The following is an 18,465-nucleotide window of genomic DNA, read 5'->3' on the forward strand; positions in this document are numbered from 1 at the left end:
AGATGGAAATCAATTACTCTGTGTTTTACTGCAAACAGGCGGTCACTGATTCGTGGTTTGATATATGTTGTATTAGGATAATTTAACGAAATCTTGAAATTGCTTGGAAAATTTCACGAGTTGCTTGGCTACGTAATCAGGCAATCGCGTTACGTTAACTGCCTTTTATAATAATTTGAGAAGAGTTGAACGCGACGTCTTGAGAAATTCAATAACGTGGAAACAACGGAAAATGGAAATTTGACAATTTACGACCGTCACGATAATATCGTTACGACTGTCTCAATTTACTGAAACAATGGAATTGTCATTCTGAATTCGACACGAGTTTCGAGAATAATACTCGCATTAATTCATCATTAACAGGCATATTATATGTATTTTCGCGGGACAACCCGCGGAAATTTCATTTGAGCCGCGAATATTCGAAATATTACCTACGATGATGTAGAAATTTGAAACGCGTAGACACGAAAAAGCTAAAGGAGAGCGGGCAAGTTAATTAATTAAAATTTCTCATATCGTAAGAGCTGTGAAACAGCGTAATAATTTTGTCAGAGAGGTTTGTTTCCTAAAAGGCCGATGATCGTGGCAACGACACGCGACGTAAATAAATTCGTTAGTGGATTATATTTTCGAGTTTTATTCCGTGCAATTAAGCCGGCCTCTCGAAAAGTGGGCGCGCGAGTTAATTAAGGGAGTCGCGCGAAGGAATAAGAAGGCGGTGGCGTTAATTAAAAGGATCGTAGACACGTTTTAGTCTTATGACGAACCTGATTGCCTGCCTTAACGGTCAGCAGGAACAATGCAGGAGTAACAAAAGCCTGGTCAGCATTTTCCTCATAAATCGCCGTTTCAAACTCGCTCATACGGAAACGAGAAAATCGGAGATTTTTTATTAGGGGTTACTGCAATTATCGTAATGCTTTGTTCCTTTAAATCAACCGTGAAGTTTCTTCGAAATTAACTCACTTAGGTTTACAGTATTTATATCGCAAAGATCGTAGCTGCGAATAATATTGCAATTACTTTTTTATTAACGCGAACATTGGAATCTTAAAAGTTATAGAACAGAAAATAATTTCTTGTGTAAATGTATGGGTAGAGGCAATTGTTCTTTTGTGTGTAATTTTGACGTAACGAAGCTCTGTTTGGAAAACATTTATAATATTGGCATGGCAAAATGAAGCAAACTGTGCTGATACTATACCTGAAAGTAGAAGAGATACGCCATTAGTCAAACAAGCATACTACCATTTAGCATAAAGGTAAAAGAAAACAGAATTATGCTGTTTTTAATTTCGTGACTAATTTTTACTTAAAAAATAATTTCTGCATAATCTGTAATAAGTTAGATCAAAGGTCATATAATCCTATAACTTGCATATTTATCTTTGGTATATTGCATTTGATTAGATATTTCTTACAAAATGTATGAAGTTTCCCAGGTTTTTGTATCATGAAAACGATTAACGTGCAATTTGAAAGGAAAGCCTGCCCTATTTATTTGACTCATTAAAACTTCAGAAGCTTACAGCGCTCTCTGTTTAGCGAATGTAGATTCGAAAAATCGATATTTCTCGCTGTAGAATGCAACTTTGTGTCCCTTTGCGAAGACGTTTAAGAAGTTTAGCTTATTCCTCAACAGCGAATAATGTAGTGAAATAACAACCGCGAATGGAAAATTCATGGTACGAAGCGGGAATATTTCAAAATATACATATGTATGACGACACGTATGAGTTACTTACACGTAACGTTCCACACGTAGGAACGTTGTATTTTAAATGAAAGGAGGATAAATGAAATATCTCTGATAAAATGAAAGACTGAAAATATTTGATTCGTTCTTTTATCTCTCTTTTTTTTTTTTTTTTTTTAGTACTCGTCAAAATGAATATTTTCTCTTAAATTATCTGAATTAATTTGGTCGATGGATTTAGTCGATTGAACAAATGAATTCCTTTATTTAATATATTAAATGCTGCTCTTAAAACCAATTATTAGAGTCTACATTTTACTATATCGTCTTACCCGCGTTTTATTTAAAATACTTATTTCAAATACTTGTATCATGCTTTTACGGAACATTTCAAAAGCAAGATTCCGCAGGCGTCGAGTAGAACCCGAGAAAATGTAGAAAACACCGTTCGACACTAAATCTCTCACTTGCGAACGTCGAAAAATCCAAATTAATAATTCAAACAGAAAAACAACCGGTTTTGCGCGCATAAAAGCCGAAGTCACGTTTTTAAAGGGTGGTCGCGTAGGGAGAAATCGTCGAAAAGGAATTATACGTACAAGGGTGGTTGGCAAACGAAGCAGGAACGCTGCCATATTTTTTAGTATTGTCCTCGGCACTCTCGTATACAGCGAGCTCGTCGTCTCGAGTCTGCGAGATTCATTCTGAAGATACCGCTCATACCTGGTCGACGGTATTTTATTTAGCCGGGGCTGTATATTTTCCAACTGGCTGAGATTTCTTCTTTGCCGCGCGAAAGCATCCCGGAAGGGGATGAGCACGCGACGAACAGGGGCGAGAAGAAATATAAGGGCGGCTGTTAAGGGTTAACCCGGTTGAATAACGGCCACGCTCGTTGTTCCACGCGACGTGCAACCTTCATCTCTGTTCATGATCTCAGGCTGAAACGTGGTTTACGACGAATAGACGGTTGACAGCTGTTAAGACAGTAAAGCACACCACCGGCCAAACGTATATGATGCTAACCTTATGACGACCGAGTGGATTTCGGACGAAGCTTTCGCTGTAATATGGCTCTGGGCTTGCTTGAAACTCGCAGAGTTAGTGGCTCGCGGACGGTCGCAGAATGAAAGAATTCGACGGTTTAATGCCTCCATGAAAATGAAACGTGTCGCCGTTTTATGCGGTTGAATATTCATGGCTGTTTTATTTTCTCTAACCGGAAATCTAATCGAGTCGAAGAAGGTATTTATTGGTATACTTACGTTTACATATTAGGTTGTAGCAAAAGCTTCTTTCGTTCTACGAGGGAACGATAGATGCACAATAGCTTTTGTTTAATGTTATTTTATTAAATTACGTGCGGCGCATTTTCTTCCAATAGAACATAAAAAATGTTGCGTATCTACGATACATTAATCTTTGACGTCTTTGAGTAATTATTCTTAACAATAAAAATGCTCGATTTAAACCCTTGAAAAATAAATGAAAAGATTGTTATATTCTTCTTCTCGTAATTGGTAATTTAATAAATTCGACAAAACGAACGCGGCTCGTTATTTCCTCTGGCTTCGATGGTTTCAAAATATCCAACGATCCACTCAAGGAAGATAGAATTCGATGATCACAAGGGAGCATAACAAGTTTATTTTGTTGCATATTGGACGTTCCTTGGCGCGTGAATTGGAATGTCCCGTGTCGTACGTTTAGAAAGGCGAAGATCAAATTACGTTCTTCCCGTGGTCTTGATATTCTGCCATTCTGAAATTTGATCCGTGCGCGCTTGGAAATTGGCGTTCAAATAAGTAACGAAGCCGTGTTTCTCTTATCGGCGTCGATATACTGCATCGATCATATTACGTGTTATGGTTTGCCTATACGTTATTTCCAGTCGTCTCGATGTTTCTCGCGTGAAGCGCTTCGTCGAACAGGCTCAAAGTTCGGCTGGCGTTTTGCGGGCCCTGCAATAACGGCTCGTAACTCAGCTCGCCTGTATTTCACATTCATTATCAGACTGCAGCTGTTACGTAACGAACGGGTCCGCGAGCTCGAGCTCGTGCTCGTGACGTACGTGCCACGAAATATTGTACGTATAAACGATACCGGTGCACCGCTTGTCCCTGTTCTCCATTTTTACGGGCTGTTCGTGCTGCTTCTCCTCGTGCCACTTTATACCCCAGTTCGAGCTCTAACTATGAGCTTCGGATCAAGATGAGAATCTCGTTGTAACCTACAGGTTCGAAAAAGGCTGATAGGCTTTGGTCTACGTGATGGTTGGAAATTTTCATTCGTTTCGAGTTCGCTCAGCTGATAAATAGTGGAAGTGCATTTCTTCGAAAAGAAAAAAGAAAGCGAAGTAGATGGAAACGTGGGTGAAATGTGAAGTCAATTTTCGGTTATATTTATATCGAACGTTTTAGTAGCTTTGTTATTAGCATTATCAATAATTTAACAGATTTATACCGACTTGTATTTGTATCGAATTTTCTACTGGTTTTGTTATTAATTTCAAGTTAACGCTATGAATGCGGTAGATTTATGCTCAGTTATATTTATATCGTCGTTTGCAATGAAGTTGTGGCGGCGCTCGGACAACAAATACCGCCACTCGACACTAATTTCTACCGGACGACGGTAGCGCAGTGGTTAGCGCCTTAGGTTACGAAAGTTCGGGACCGGGATTCGAATCCCGGCGCCCGTGGGTCCTATTTTTCTTCCACGCATTTAAATTAGAAGAAAAATGTACAGCCAGCGCGAATTATCACGGACACAACTACACCTCAAAGTATTAGCGTTAAGTCGTGTAATAAATAAAATCATAGGAAGCAGTTTGATAATGTAATACACTGTACTTACGTGTGTTTAGGTTTCGTTCATTAATCAATCGGAATTTTAATTAACTGCTTTCACGATACCCGACTATTCTACTCTTCGTTTTAATATTTCGACGAATCTTTTAACGCATCGCGTCTTTCGATATATCGAGCTACACTTTGAACGAAAAGCTGTTCTTCGCCAATAACTTTGTCCGTCACGCGTATAATAACCGCGTTTCTCTCTCAACACGAGCGAACGTTGATATTATCAAAGATGGTTTTAATACATGAAAACATGAAAACAGAGATTCTGATATCAGCCAATCCCACCGGCTTGGTAGCTGCATTGTTAAACAATTCCGCGACAGCCCGATAATATTCATCAAAATTGGAATTCTCGCGGAAGACGAAAGGCCGATGTATGCGGCGCGCATATTTCTATCCATATTTCTGTGCACGCGTTTCGCATAGACTGCCGGCACAATGAGGTACGAAATCGCGGAAGCCTCGAGTTGTCCCAACGACCGTGGCTTACGTGACGTCCTCGAAAACGTTCGCGAAAATGTGGCGCTCGAAATAATTCGAAAATCTCGACGAAACTTTGCTGCAATTCCTCCCCTTTTTGTTCAGACTCCATCGACGATGACGCGTCGTTCAGCAAGCATTTAACGCTAGAATTATCGGCATCTGAGACGTAGCTATCTCTACCAAAGCCAGTCAAAATTTAAAAAATACGTAATAGTAGAATATTTTTATATTTATTGATCTATTATTATCTTGCAAAAGGAACTCCATGTTCTGAGATCATAAAAATGATATAAAAATAACAATTAGTACAATAATGAAGAATATCGAGTAGCAAAATCTTCGGTAACAAGAATATTAAAATAATAATTCGCTTTTAAATCGTACGAAAACGAGCTCGCCCATGTACATTCTTGCAGACTGTTTATCGTAGCAGAGGAAACTGCAAGAGCGATAACGACGTAATTATTTATTTTATCAGGTTAGTAGCTGCCACGTAAAATTGTTAGAACGAAGGTCGCATCGATTTCGGGCAATTTGAATAATCGGCTGGAGTTCGAAACGAACGACAGTGCAGCTTCGAAGAGTTCAAATCGGTTTTGCGATTCAGCCACGAGATACGCAGCGGAGAATGTGCGATGTAATTATTAAGCGGAGGAGAATTTTATCAAGAGAAGTTTCTTTAAGAAATTAATTCAAGTATAGAATTCTAGTAACGGAAATTACCAGAAGAGATTAGTATAATTATTATTATTATGGTTTTATTAAGGACGAGCATTGGTAGCGATTGCTATAGAGAGTATAGAATTTTATTAGCAGAAATTATTTTTCAAAGTTACAGGAATTTTGTGAATGAAAATTATTAGAAAACCTTATTTTGATTAATTGTTATTATCAGAATTCTACTCAGGAAAATTATTGCCAGCAATTGCTACGAATATTGAATTTTACCAACAGAAAGTACTAGAGGAATTTTCCTAGATTTCTATCAGTAGAAAGATTAAGTAGAAAATTATCAGATGGAAAATTAAATCATAGACATTGCAAAGGATAGTAACGTTTAAATTGAAGAGACACGAAGGATCCATCACTTTTTCCCTTTCAAACTTCCACGTAGCATTTCACACGCGTAAGTCTAATGTTTTCTTTCGTCGTCGTTCAATTATCGCAAGGATTTTCGTTTTTAATAGCAACCGCTTTCGTTCATAAAACCGAAAGGAACGGCACGATTTAGCTCGTTAAACTTATCTTACAAAAGTATCCTATAAAATCTTATAAGGGACGGAGTGAAAGTTATCCTATGGAAGGATCTCGAGGGGATTTATTCTCCGGGGACGTGCTCGACGATGTAGCTGGCTAAATTGCCAGCCTGAATTCACTGTAAGGAGACTTTACTATCTTGATGATGCTAATTCATTCGCAATGGGACCTTATTGCCGAAGAAGGACCGTAGAATCAACAGCGATTCGTTACATTGCTCTGTGTCCCCTCTCTCGTGGCCTCCATGCCACGTCGTTCTTTCGCTCGCGAGTAGTAAAATCTTTTTCGGCGGAGAATCCTGCGAGGGAATAGAATCTCGATGTGAAGGAAAAGTGCAAATGGCTCCGGTGATTTCCAACGAATACGAAATTAGCTGGATTCGTTGAGTAAACGATCGCGAAGGAAATCTCACGATTTTCTTCAATGAGAAACTCCGCCTTCTCTCCGGAGATTCCCTTCTTTTTGAAGAAATACCTTAATCGTTAGGTTTTATAATTCACTTGCTATAGAAATTTCAAAACGTTCCAATATACAACGCGCAAAATTTACTCGCGAAAGATATGGAAAGTGGGTGGCGCAGGAAAATAATTGCAGGAAAAAATGTTAGAACTTTGGAAAAAATAAAAATATACTAACAAACGAGCCTGCGATAATCGTAAACGCTATCGTTCCATAACTAAACCGTAAATTCGATAGCTTCCACTGGCGGAATGTACCTTCTCAGCGACTCACAAACCGTGTGCTATCGAAATTAGAAAATTCACACAGATGGAATTTATCATGTTTTTCCCTGACGTTACATCGGGTCGACGAAAGCTCGCGTTGCTCTCGGATTCGTTGAAGCTCCGGCGCGGGCATTGTCCGAAAAAGTTACGCGTTAATGCCACTGTAAATCAAAAACAAATCGCGAAAAACACGCACGAGGTCGTTCGCAGGGACAAAATAAACAGAGGAAGTTGAGGAAACGGAAGACCCGTGGGACGAGCGAGAGTGGAGAAACAGGACGCGATAAAAAAAGCAGGCGGTCGCCATGGGGCGGGGGGGGGGGGGTGCATGGGGAAAGAAAGGGAAAAGGGGCAGGACACGAGGCATTACGGGCTGAATTCATGTCCGTAGCGATCGTTCGTATTTTACTAATCGATAATATACTCAGTTTTGTTTCTTTTTTTGTTCTTCTTTCTTTTCACCGCGGCTCCCGTATCTCGCCAATATGAGCCGCGGTAATTCAACGATTCACGTTCGTTTTATCGCACCACCAACATTTTCATTTATCGTCTGCTCGGCACGAAACAGGCAAACTGATTTATCCGCGTATCTTCTTCTTTGGATATCTGTTAATAAAAGCGTAACGAGGTACGGCGTTGATTAATCGTTTCTATCGGTCGAATATTCTTCGTCGAATTTATTGCTCCGTTCGACGATGAAACGTTCGATATCGTTGAAGGGTTATCGTATTTGCATATGGCGAGCTTCCTACGCCGATACAATTAAGAAACGTAGAGACTCACCGTGTGTTTTATTTATTTTATTTGTAGTTATTTATATTCGGTATTATTATTATATTAGTATTATTAGTTATTTATATTCAGTATTATTAGTTTATTAATCTACCGTTTAAACTTTGATTGCTTTCGTTTTGCTTACTTTAACTTTTACTTCGTTTCATTTATTATTTTACTTAGCTTGATTTTTCGACATCGATGGTCCAACTAAATTACATTTACGTTTTATTACTCTGCGAAACTGTATGAACTGGTTTTACTTTTCTGGTAAATTTCATTGTTACGCAGAGGGGTGGGGGTGGGAAGCTTCACTTCGTCGTTGTAAAGTAAAATATTCGAAGCTCGTGACAATGATGATTCAGCAGCGGCTGCGCGAATGATAAATCTGACTGGCACGGTTCTTCCTATGAATTAACATATTTAACGAAATAATTAATGTATTATAGCTATTAGGCGTGCTAGAAATTTATGGCGACTAGAAATAGCTTGGAAGAGAGATTCAAGATTAATTGGTTTCGCTGTTGATCGTCCATTTATCACGGTCGATTAATCGTGACGTAACGATACCAAGTATTTATCGTTTCAGCGTATTTAATTAGGGCCATCCGTAACAGATAATGTAATTAACATTTAGTTAATGGCGTTCAAGTAATTTGTGTTCGTGCGACGTTTCCTACCCACAGGTTAGTTCGTACGTAAATAAGGGGAAATTTCAGAAGCCAAGGGGATCAGGTCTCGTAGACAGGAATTTAGTTCTTAAATAACACGCTCACCTTGTACAATAAATTCTACTGGTTTTTAGATTCTTGTGTATTCTGCTACTTGTAATTAAATTACTAACAACCTTTATTTTATCTGTTAATAAATTTCTACAAGACAGTCGTGACGCTATCAGTTACAGTTTATTATAACAATAAAGTTTATTATAAATAAAACATATTATAATATATAAAAAATATATAAAATACTATAACATATCCTTGCATCGAGCATTTGATATATTTTAATGGTAAACTGTGCATCAAACTCGCGCCACGTGTCAAACATCATCTATCCGCTTAAAGCACATATTTACTCGTAATTATCACTTGATATAACATATAATATACAAGGTGTCCGAAAAGCTTGATCTACAGACAGAAAGACGAACAAAATGTTAAGCAAAGTCTGCAAAAGAGCGCTTTGTTGCAGAGTTATAAATGTTGCAAGCACGAAGCGGGTAACGACGCAGTTATCGAGGCTCAGCGGAATTCTCTTTGTAGAACTTCGTAGCGTAATTAATTCCACTGTTGGTCGATGTAAAGCGCTTGCATCCGAGCGCAACGACAACATTTTCAAACGTGGAATTAAAAGCACTAGATAATCGCTTTATTATATTATTATATTTTATAACTACCAACTACACGCGGTTGTTGCAACATGCTAAAAAGTATGCAATTACACGATAAACACGATGATACAGTGACTTCGCGTACAATATCTGTTTACTGTTCAACTTCCTACAACATTTCTTCCTCCTTTCTGCCTGTAGATTGAAACCTCGTACTGTAGCCGATCAAGTTTGAGACACTCTGTATATTACGTACATCATATTATCTACATGTACAGGGTATCTCAATTTTTTCTTCTGTCGGTCAACGTAAGAACGAAATGTTATATGAACGTCATTGGAAGCATCGTTCGACGAGTTGAAAAACAAACGACACACGAAATGAACTTATTGCAAAATACGAATAGACGAAAAATACTTGCATCTGCTAGTAGCCAGAAGTGCAGTTTCAACGGGTAAAATAAACGAGAGCCTGGGAAGAGTAATAAATTCAATCTCTCGCCGCTGCTAATCTTGTACTAACAGGAACGATGAACATTTTGAAACAACAGTCGTAATTGGAATTGTAGAAATAGGTGCGACATCCACCGACTGCTACCAGGTGTAAGTATTCCTCACCTGTTCATACCTTGCACCGCAGTAACGCACGCTGCCATACGTTTCGTATATCATTCTTTCTTGCCATAACTTGTTAACGATGCTTCCGATGACCTACGTTTATATGACGTTTCTTCCTACAGAATATACCGGCAACGTCCAGCTGGGAAACTGGGACATCCTGTATATTCCAACATTAATCTTGCGGTCGTCAAATGGCCAGTTTGAAAATTTCATTTCAAACTTTACGTTCATCGTTGCTTCCTTTGTTTAACTTCTGACTTTACGTAAATTCTTCTATCAAGAAAAATCGAGCAATTGATCAAGCGGGTAATATAGAAATTTGCAGGAAATTGAAGGAACAAAGAAACACCGATGAGTGTACAGCTTTAAATTAAATTGCAATGCCGGTCAGTTGACCGAGCTTGGTAAAATTAGCGTCAATGCTGTTCAAACGTTTCTGCTTTTATTTCTCGTGGTTCCTCATTTCATTCAAACGCATATAGTTTCACGATCGATGTCTCGCGAAACAGACACAGTATCGAGCCCGGAAAAGTCGAATGCATAGGTCGAGGCATAAATCAGGCGAACGAAGATGAATGTTCGTCAATCATCGAGCCGCGCGGCGATAAATTAAAGGGCGGAGGGAGGAGAGCTCGCGTTAAAACGCTCGCGTGGCCGTCATTTCGGCATTAAACATACCGAAAATGGAATTATCGCGCGAAATAATACGCGACCGGCGCCAACCAATCGATAATTGCTGAATTTCTGCTCGGAGATCGTTGGCTCGGCCGCGACAATCGAATCGAATCATAAACCCGGCCCTGCTATTAAAGTAAATTAATGTCTCGACTAGATTGTACAGAAATGAGCGTGCTCGAGTCTCGTCCGTCGAGATTTAATGGCGAATCAAAAAATAATTGCGAACTGGCTTTGGTACAGCGCGATCATACGGAGCTATGTTGATCATTCTGCTAGAACAAATGCCATTTAAAATTCCTATTTCTTTTCCTAGGTATTTTTTAAGTTTGAAGGAATTTGATTTTCCGGGGTATTTGCGTGGATGCATTTCGATCGAGGTTTTTCCGAATTAAAGTTGCGTAAAAGACTATGACCTTTTACCTTGCGTTGTGTTGATGAAAAATTACACGGTTTGTGGATATTTTTGTATAATTGTTTAATTAATTGATTGTATTAAGATTATCGGTAAAGAGTTATCAGTAGACTGCTGATGTCCACGCAAATGTAAATTTTCGTATATTTCGTTGAAGAAATAAATTCTTTTCTATTTTGTTAGAGATAGTATTTTACTTTGAATATTTTCTGTATTCCGTGCATTTTTACATATTTCAATCCTTTTCATGAACATCCGTAGTCTGGTCACGAGTATCGACAAAGTTATAATCTCGTGGCTAATAATGATAAATAAATATAGTGACAATTATAACGAGACACTCTCACTAGCATAGAAATTCAATAAAAATGCTTAAAATCTGGCGAAATAAATAAAATGTAATTACGATACGTATAACAATTTTAGCCGGCTTAAATTATCATCTGAATTCCCAAATCGAATTCCACGATTACATTTTATTTCCACGGCGCATTGATTTTTAATATTCAATTACGCGTGCATCGTGATTATCGTTTATTACATGCTACGTTCGTTTATCCGTGATAATTCTTTATTCATCGCACTATAATAGCAATTCACGATCTTCTCGTTGCTCTTTGATTCTCGTATTATCGAGAATTCATAACGGGTGTACATATATTGAATGAACGTTTTCCAGGCCGAAGATTTTGCTAATTGTTAAAGTAATCGCGAGTTCGTTACGATATGAAACAGCGATACGGCAGAATAAGAATTAAAATCGGCAGCATCGCATTGTATAATTTCCTTTTAATTAACGTGAAAATTTTCGAAATTCACTGAAATACAAAACCATCCTCCGATTTACCAAATATCACTCCGCTGATATACTTTAGTCTCTAAGTATTACTATCATTTAGGAAGATTCACGGCGGGTCATAATTTACCCTCGTCTGTTTCATCGCAATATTTTGTTCTCCGTGGAAGAAAGTGTTTGATACATTGTCCTCCGTAATTTTCTCGTAACTTGCTCCAGTAAATATATCTTCTGATTTTTATCGACGTATCACTAACTTAACTTCGATACCTTCGAATATTCTTGGAAAGTTCTTTATGGCAATTCCTTGATATACGCAAAAGCGAACACTTGTGACTTTTCATTGCCAGTCTATGACAATTGATGTAAATTTATATCGTTTAACAATGTCTACATTTTTTAGAATTACGTGCATACTTTGGTGCATCGAAATTTGCCATAAACATCCTACCATCTAATCATCACTAATGTTCTTCACTTATCAAACTATTCCCTTCGTTATTAATTACTTTCATTATCAAAATCATTTCTGTCGTTTTGCATACGTAAAAGCGAATATTTGTGACTTTTCATCGCCAGTCTATGAACGTTTATGTGAATTTATATCGTTTAACAACGTCTACATTTTTTAGAATTACGTGCATACTTTGGTGCATCGAAATTTGCCATAAACATCCTACCATCTAATCATCACTAATGTTCTTCACTTATCTCTTCGTTATTAATTACTTTCATTATCAAAATCATTTCTGTCGTCTTGCATACGTAAAAGCGAATATTTGTGACTTTTCATCGCCAGTCTATGAACGTTTATGTGAATTTATATCGTTTAACAATGTCTACATTTTTTAGAATTACGTGCATACTTTGTTGCATCAAAATTTGCCATAAACATCCTACCATCTAATCATCGCTAATGTTCTTCACTTATAAAACTACTCCCTTCGTTATTAATTACTTTCATTATCAAAATCATTTCTATCGTCTTGTACTTTAACATAAATCCGCATCATATTCATAGCATTCGATCCTCTGATGCAACTAATGCATTAGAAAAGTTGTTGCCACTTTAAAACGGAATTACACTGTCCGCCGCATTTACAGCAAAGAATAAAATTAACCAACTGTTGGTTATCGCTTACGATATATATAAATTGATAGATTTCTGCGTTAAACGCAGATCGCAATAATCGTCTGGCGAAGGGAAGCTTCGCGCGCCTGCTGCGAAAAACATGGAATTTTAAACGAAAGCGTACAACTGCAACGATAAATTAGCATAATGGCGATGTGGAAATTGGAAGGCATCGTTAATTAAGAATTAACGCGCGCGCGAAATTCAATGAGCGGAATTGCAGGATGGGATTCGTTTTAAGGCCATAAAGTCACGATAATTTATTCGCCGTTCGACGTACATACGTCAGACATTGTAAGCCGCGTGAAACGATGCGAATGTCGGCCGATAATCAAACGCGCGTTGGCATCTGGAAATAATCGGCCCAATAAATCCGCGATACCGTGAAATTCCCGCTATATTCCACTTCTCTTTTCGAATTCGTTGTCGGTTACAGCGACGCGGATAACGAGCTGGTCCGCAGCGATTCGAAGTTAGTCGGTCGTACGGCGCTAATTGTTGTTTCGCGAGTCTCGGCCGGAAACCATCGAACAACGTGTGTCGATACAGAGGATAAATGAAGTGTAGTCGAAAGCAACTCTCGCTTCTGTTGCGTAGAAAAGTCGGGAAATTTGGAAAGAAAGAAGAAGCAGGGAAATCGTGGAATTAACAAATCCATCCAATTGGCAATATGTTTGAAATTGCTAAAAACATGGAAACATTATTATATTACGTAGGTACTGATTTATTTTTGTTATAAAAGTTTCATTGTTTATTTATAATTACGTTACATATAGACGTTATTTATTTATTTGCATTACAGAAGCTTCATTTTTCATACGTGTTTGAACATATTCAGCTGCGAATTACAACTTGGTAGTTTTGGTAATAACTGAGAGCGATGTAGTATCTCGGGAAATGTGAAAGTCCTCGGGAAATGTTTTAGGAAAACGTTTTGGGATATTACTTTCAACGGATTTCAATTTCCAATTCGATACACCGCGCCCGGTTTCATTCGAGAACAGATAAATTCGTCAAATTGCAGGGTTTTTAATATTTTCTTGCTCAAACTTAGCGTTTCCTTTCAATAATTGCTATTAACTTTTACCCAGAGAGAAATATTATCGTACAAAGCGAACTCGATCATCCGATCCTCGGGAAAATTTATATAAAATCGCTGTGAATAGCTGTAAATCGTCACGATGCGTTTAGAATAATTCATCAATTAACGATAATTAATTAATTAACTAAGGCTACTATTTAAGTCGATTAGATAAGTATAATTATAACGGAATTTTATCAGGAAGCATCGGAAGGACGAAGCAAACCATCAGCAGACTCAACGATCACTAATCCATCTTCTTTTCCAGGACTGCATTTTTTTTTTTTTTTTAGGTATTTCGAGAATAATCGAAATAACGCGACCCTTTCGTCAACGTTTCGCATTCCCACGATTATCCTCCTTAACAACCTGTGAGCGTCGCGACGCGTTAATTATTCGCAACTTTCTTTCGATCCGTGTGCCTGTTGTCTGTCGTTCAAACGAATATGATTTATCCCCCGAATTAGCCAGACGAATCGTATGGACCAAGGTAACGAGCGTATAGAGAATAAAGTTGAAAAAAAAAAAAAATAAAAAGAGAGAACCAAAGAGTCGAGGAGAAATCCGAAATTCGACTAGCCGTGCGAAAACAGACGAAATTTCTAAAATCGATTCTCAATGTTGTTGCCTCTTGCGCGCCTTCGTGGTCGTGGTCGAAAATCGGGCCGAACTCACGCAATTGGATCTACACAACGGGTGTTAAGAAGGCTGCGGCGACAATAAGTGCAAGGCGACTTCACGGCGCCGTGGTTACCTTCACCAGCCCAGAGTCCCACCTGGTAAGCCTCAGTATCCAAAGCTTTCAAAAAAAAAAAAAAAGAAATGAACGATTGAGAAAAAAGCAAGTAAAGAAAAAAAAATGAATCTAATAACGAAAAAAAAGCAAGAAAGATTGATTGAATGAAGCACAACAGAGAGCTCGCAGCCGTAAAGCGCGCTCTCTTTGAAGCTGATTCGCCCGGCCACTTGATACGCACCTGTATAATTATTCTATATATATATATACGTATATAATTGGCTAAATCTCACGCGAAACTTAGCTTTTTAGCGAGGAGCGATCACCAGAGCACCAACTTTTCTTCACCAACCACTCACGTACCCTGCTCCACTCTCTCTCTCTCTCTCTCTCTCTCTCTCTCTCTCTCTCTCTCTCTCTTTCTATATATATATTTCTCTTTCTTTCCATCTTCTGTTTAGTTTCTTTTCTTTATCTTTTTTGTCGAGAGAGACTCGCGACGCGGTGGAAACGAGGGGAAATCGGCACGACGATGAAAAGTTTCCAGTTTCTCTTCCTCAACTGCCATCCAGTTTCTCGATTATGGCCTGCAACCCTGAAACCCACCCACCCATCCCGCCCCCTAGCCCAGTCTGCTTCTCGACGACTTGAATGATCAAGCAGCAGCAACTGGGTTAGCTTCGGTACCGAGAGCACACTCGAGCAGATGGAATTTTTCCTACAGACCGACCTTTTCCATCGAATTTTTTCCAACGATCTACAATAAAACGACCCGAATCGTGTTTTACTATAACAGCGTTTTAAAGCTGATATTTTCGCCGGCGAAGAATTAAAAGGCAAGTTAGAAAAGTTATTAACGCGGAACACGTGGAAAGGGTCGATGGAATATTGCCCACTTGGATCGCGTGCTTCAATTCGGATGCTTTCGCCAAGTCGTCGTGCCGATTTTTCCTCGCTTCCCCGCAGGCTTTCTTGTGGAATGGTTAGGAAGTCTGTCACGATTTGTATATATAGTTCACGCGTGGGGATCTTGCTCACGATCTTAAAGCCTAGCCTTCATAGGTATACACCACTGGTCACTGCACATGCACGCAATAATCTTCGCTCCTCTCGTTATTGTCATCACTGTCACTCATCTCGTCACGATCGCCGACCTCATCTACGTCATCGTCGCGATACTCGCGCTCGCGTTCCCTTCAAATCCAATTTCTCATTAATTGCGCGCGAAAGCAAGAAAGAAGTTGGATCCGACACGCGTCTGCTCGCGTTCATTATTATCAATATTATTATCGTCGTATAATACGAAATCGATCGTTGTCAATGTGTCTAGCGCGAAACTGTTGTAACGGGAAGAAAAGTCGTAGAGTCGTAGAGTTCGCGGGAACGCTACGCTCGAACGTTGGCTGACTTTTCCATCCGACGATTAATTGCTCGCGAAACGAATCGCTCGATGTTTGATTAACCGTGACGCGACGTGAATCTTGGACCCGGCTACAGATATACTCATTTCATCGAACTCATCCTCTGTGCCTGGTGGAATGAGCGACTAATAAGCGTCTGACAATTGCCTTTAGCTCGATGCACTTGAAAGAATGCATGAGAAAAGAGGAACGGAACGAAACGCACCGCCTGCATGTTGACGCAACAAAATCTACGTCTAATTGTTCTTTCAGGACGAAAACGGACCGCGTTCCATGTGTGAACGCGACACGGACCATGTTTGTCCTTCGATCACCGGCTGGCCATCGTCATCGACGACGATTCGCATTTTTATTTCGATAGACTTTGCTGCAACACACACGTTCGCGGTACATGGGAAATTGGGGAAAATGGAAGACAGCGGTTTCACGTCGATAGGTTTCGTCGCCAGTTCTCGCTGACGACTAGCCACGATACTTGCACAAATTATTGTCGGCGTTACGTTTAGTCCTTTGGTGACGACTCATCTTTTTCATCGCGAGGCGAGAACATTTATCTTATCTGCGATGTGCAGAGTTTTCCGTTTTTTAAAACTTTGAACTTTGAAGAAACTTTGTTCCTTACGGCGCGCAGTAGTTCGTAATACGATCGAATCGAATTGAAATTGAAAGTGCGAAGTCGCTGGTTAATTCTCGTTTTCTTTCTCGATAAGGTATAGTTCGAAAATAACGGTACATGTGACCATTTCTTCGCACAAAAGTAGGTCAAAAGTATAGAAAAATAGCGTCGAAGTGTCTTCATTGGAGATTTAGGTTTCGAGAAAATCAATTTCGAACGTAATCTGTAACGTTCAGCTAAAGTATATTCTATGAGAACTCTGTCAAACTGTTTAAAATTACGAATATCAGATTTTTTCACGATTTTTTGGAATTAACGTAGACTTTTATCCGCGCAGAAGGATGATCATTTAGTTGGATTGCGCTTGATCACACCGCTTTAATTAAAATTCTCTGTACGTGGTGTATTTACGTATGTAACACGTTATAGGTAATTGCATCGGTGAAATTTGAAAAAGTTGATGAAAAATCTCTATTTTCTCGAGTTTCTATTTATTTTTACGGAAAGAATGGTCTTTTGACCGCGTGTGACAGAAATTTTGGCCACATCTTGAGTCTCTTTTTTCGATTCGACGTTTAAACCAATAAATCGACTGGAATAGAAAATTCGACTGTTGAATTATCGAAAGGGAAAATTTGCTGAGACTTTGAAACGCTGAGTTTCGTTTCGCAGTTAACTGAGCCGTGGGAAATGCATTGGAAAAACATGCGAACTAAGATAAGCCCGACTTCGAAACAACAGAGACAAAGAATTAATTGGCTGAAGTAGAATGGAAACTCTGGACTATTTGGTCGTTAATTAAAATATTTAGCCGTTAATTAAGACATTTAGCTGTAGCTTATATTAACGACGTACTCGATAATACGATACACGTACTTTAGATAATCCCTGTTTAATACTGCAACAGTCATCCATAATACTTGAATCAGTTATCAAAGTTACGAGAACAAAATTTCAGATTCATCGAACGACTGGCCTAATTAGCTAATAACTATCCACATTATCAAACCGCTATATTTATTACCGTATCTTCGATAGCTTGTATAATTTACGTATTTTAATTTGTTACGAGAATAGAATATCGCGTTCGCTGATGATGGATCGACCTAATTAGCTATTAATTATCGAAATTATCGAAACATCGTTCGTACCAGGTATCTACATTCTACGCTTGAAATCGTCCAACACTTCATTTTCTCAAGTTAATGTTCACGCTTCTAACTTGGACGAATGATCTTTCCAAGATAGGCGCAACGTCACCAGCGGATCAAACGTAACGCGGTGCTGTTTCAGCTATTTCCAACTCGCCGATAATTTAAAATTCGATCGGTCGTAAGGGAGGAGATTTTGCTGAAAAGAAACGGGCGACGAGGGCAGAACGAGACTGCGGAAATTCTAACGCAAATGACAAAACGAACGAACATTCGTCAGAGCCAGAATCTTTGTTCGACGTGGCGCGAACACTCTGCATACAGAATAACGTGACTCGTAGGAATTTAGCGTCGTTTCCATCGCAACGAGCGACCGTCGAAAGCGGCTAAACCTTGTTGTTAAGCGGAATAACAGGCCACGAAACGTCGCTGGGTCATCATCGTTCTTTCAGCTATGGGAGGAGTGCATAAGGTTATCGGTGCATCGGCGACCAGTGCGAGAAGATCGAAAGAAAATTTGGACATGCAACCTCGACGTTCCATCAGTTCAGCTTGTCTCACGATCGTTTCACCTGTACCTACACGTACATTGCGTACACGTACCCTCACATATTCCTACCATACATCTATATATATACACATAAACATACATATACAATGTGTTACATGGAAAGACGTACACTGTC

General features: G+C 39.1%; 1 protein-coding gene across 11 annotated transcripts in view; it reads left to right on the forward strand.

Annotated features, from left to right (window-relative positions):
• Window positions 1–18,465, forward strand: part of LOC126874906 (neurexin-1) — a 598,322-nt gene that overhangs the window by 393,284 nt on the left and 186,573 nt on the right. For 6 of the 11 annotated variants that reach the window (XM_050637402.1, XM_050637400.1, XM_050637405.1 and 3 more), the window contains one exon: window positions 14,560–14,634. The exons of 4 other annotated variants lie outside the window; for them this stretch is intronic. In XM_050637402.1, coding sequence (XP_050493359.1) covers window positions 14,560–14,634 — 75 coding nt within the window. The remainder of the gene's footprint in view (window positions 1–14,559; window positions 14,635–18,465) is intronic. One more of the 11 variants, XM_050637401.1, reaches the window with a different exon arrangement.

Source organism: Bombus huntii, chromosome 17, assembly GCF_024542735.1.
Source record: "Bombus huntii isolate Logan2020A chromosome 17, iyBomHunt1.1, whole genome shotgun sequence".
Classification (NCBI taxonomy): Eukaryota; Metazoa; Arthropoda; class Insecta; order Hymenoptera; family Apidae; genus Bombus; species Bombus huntii.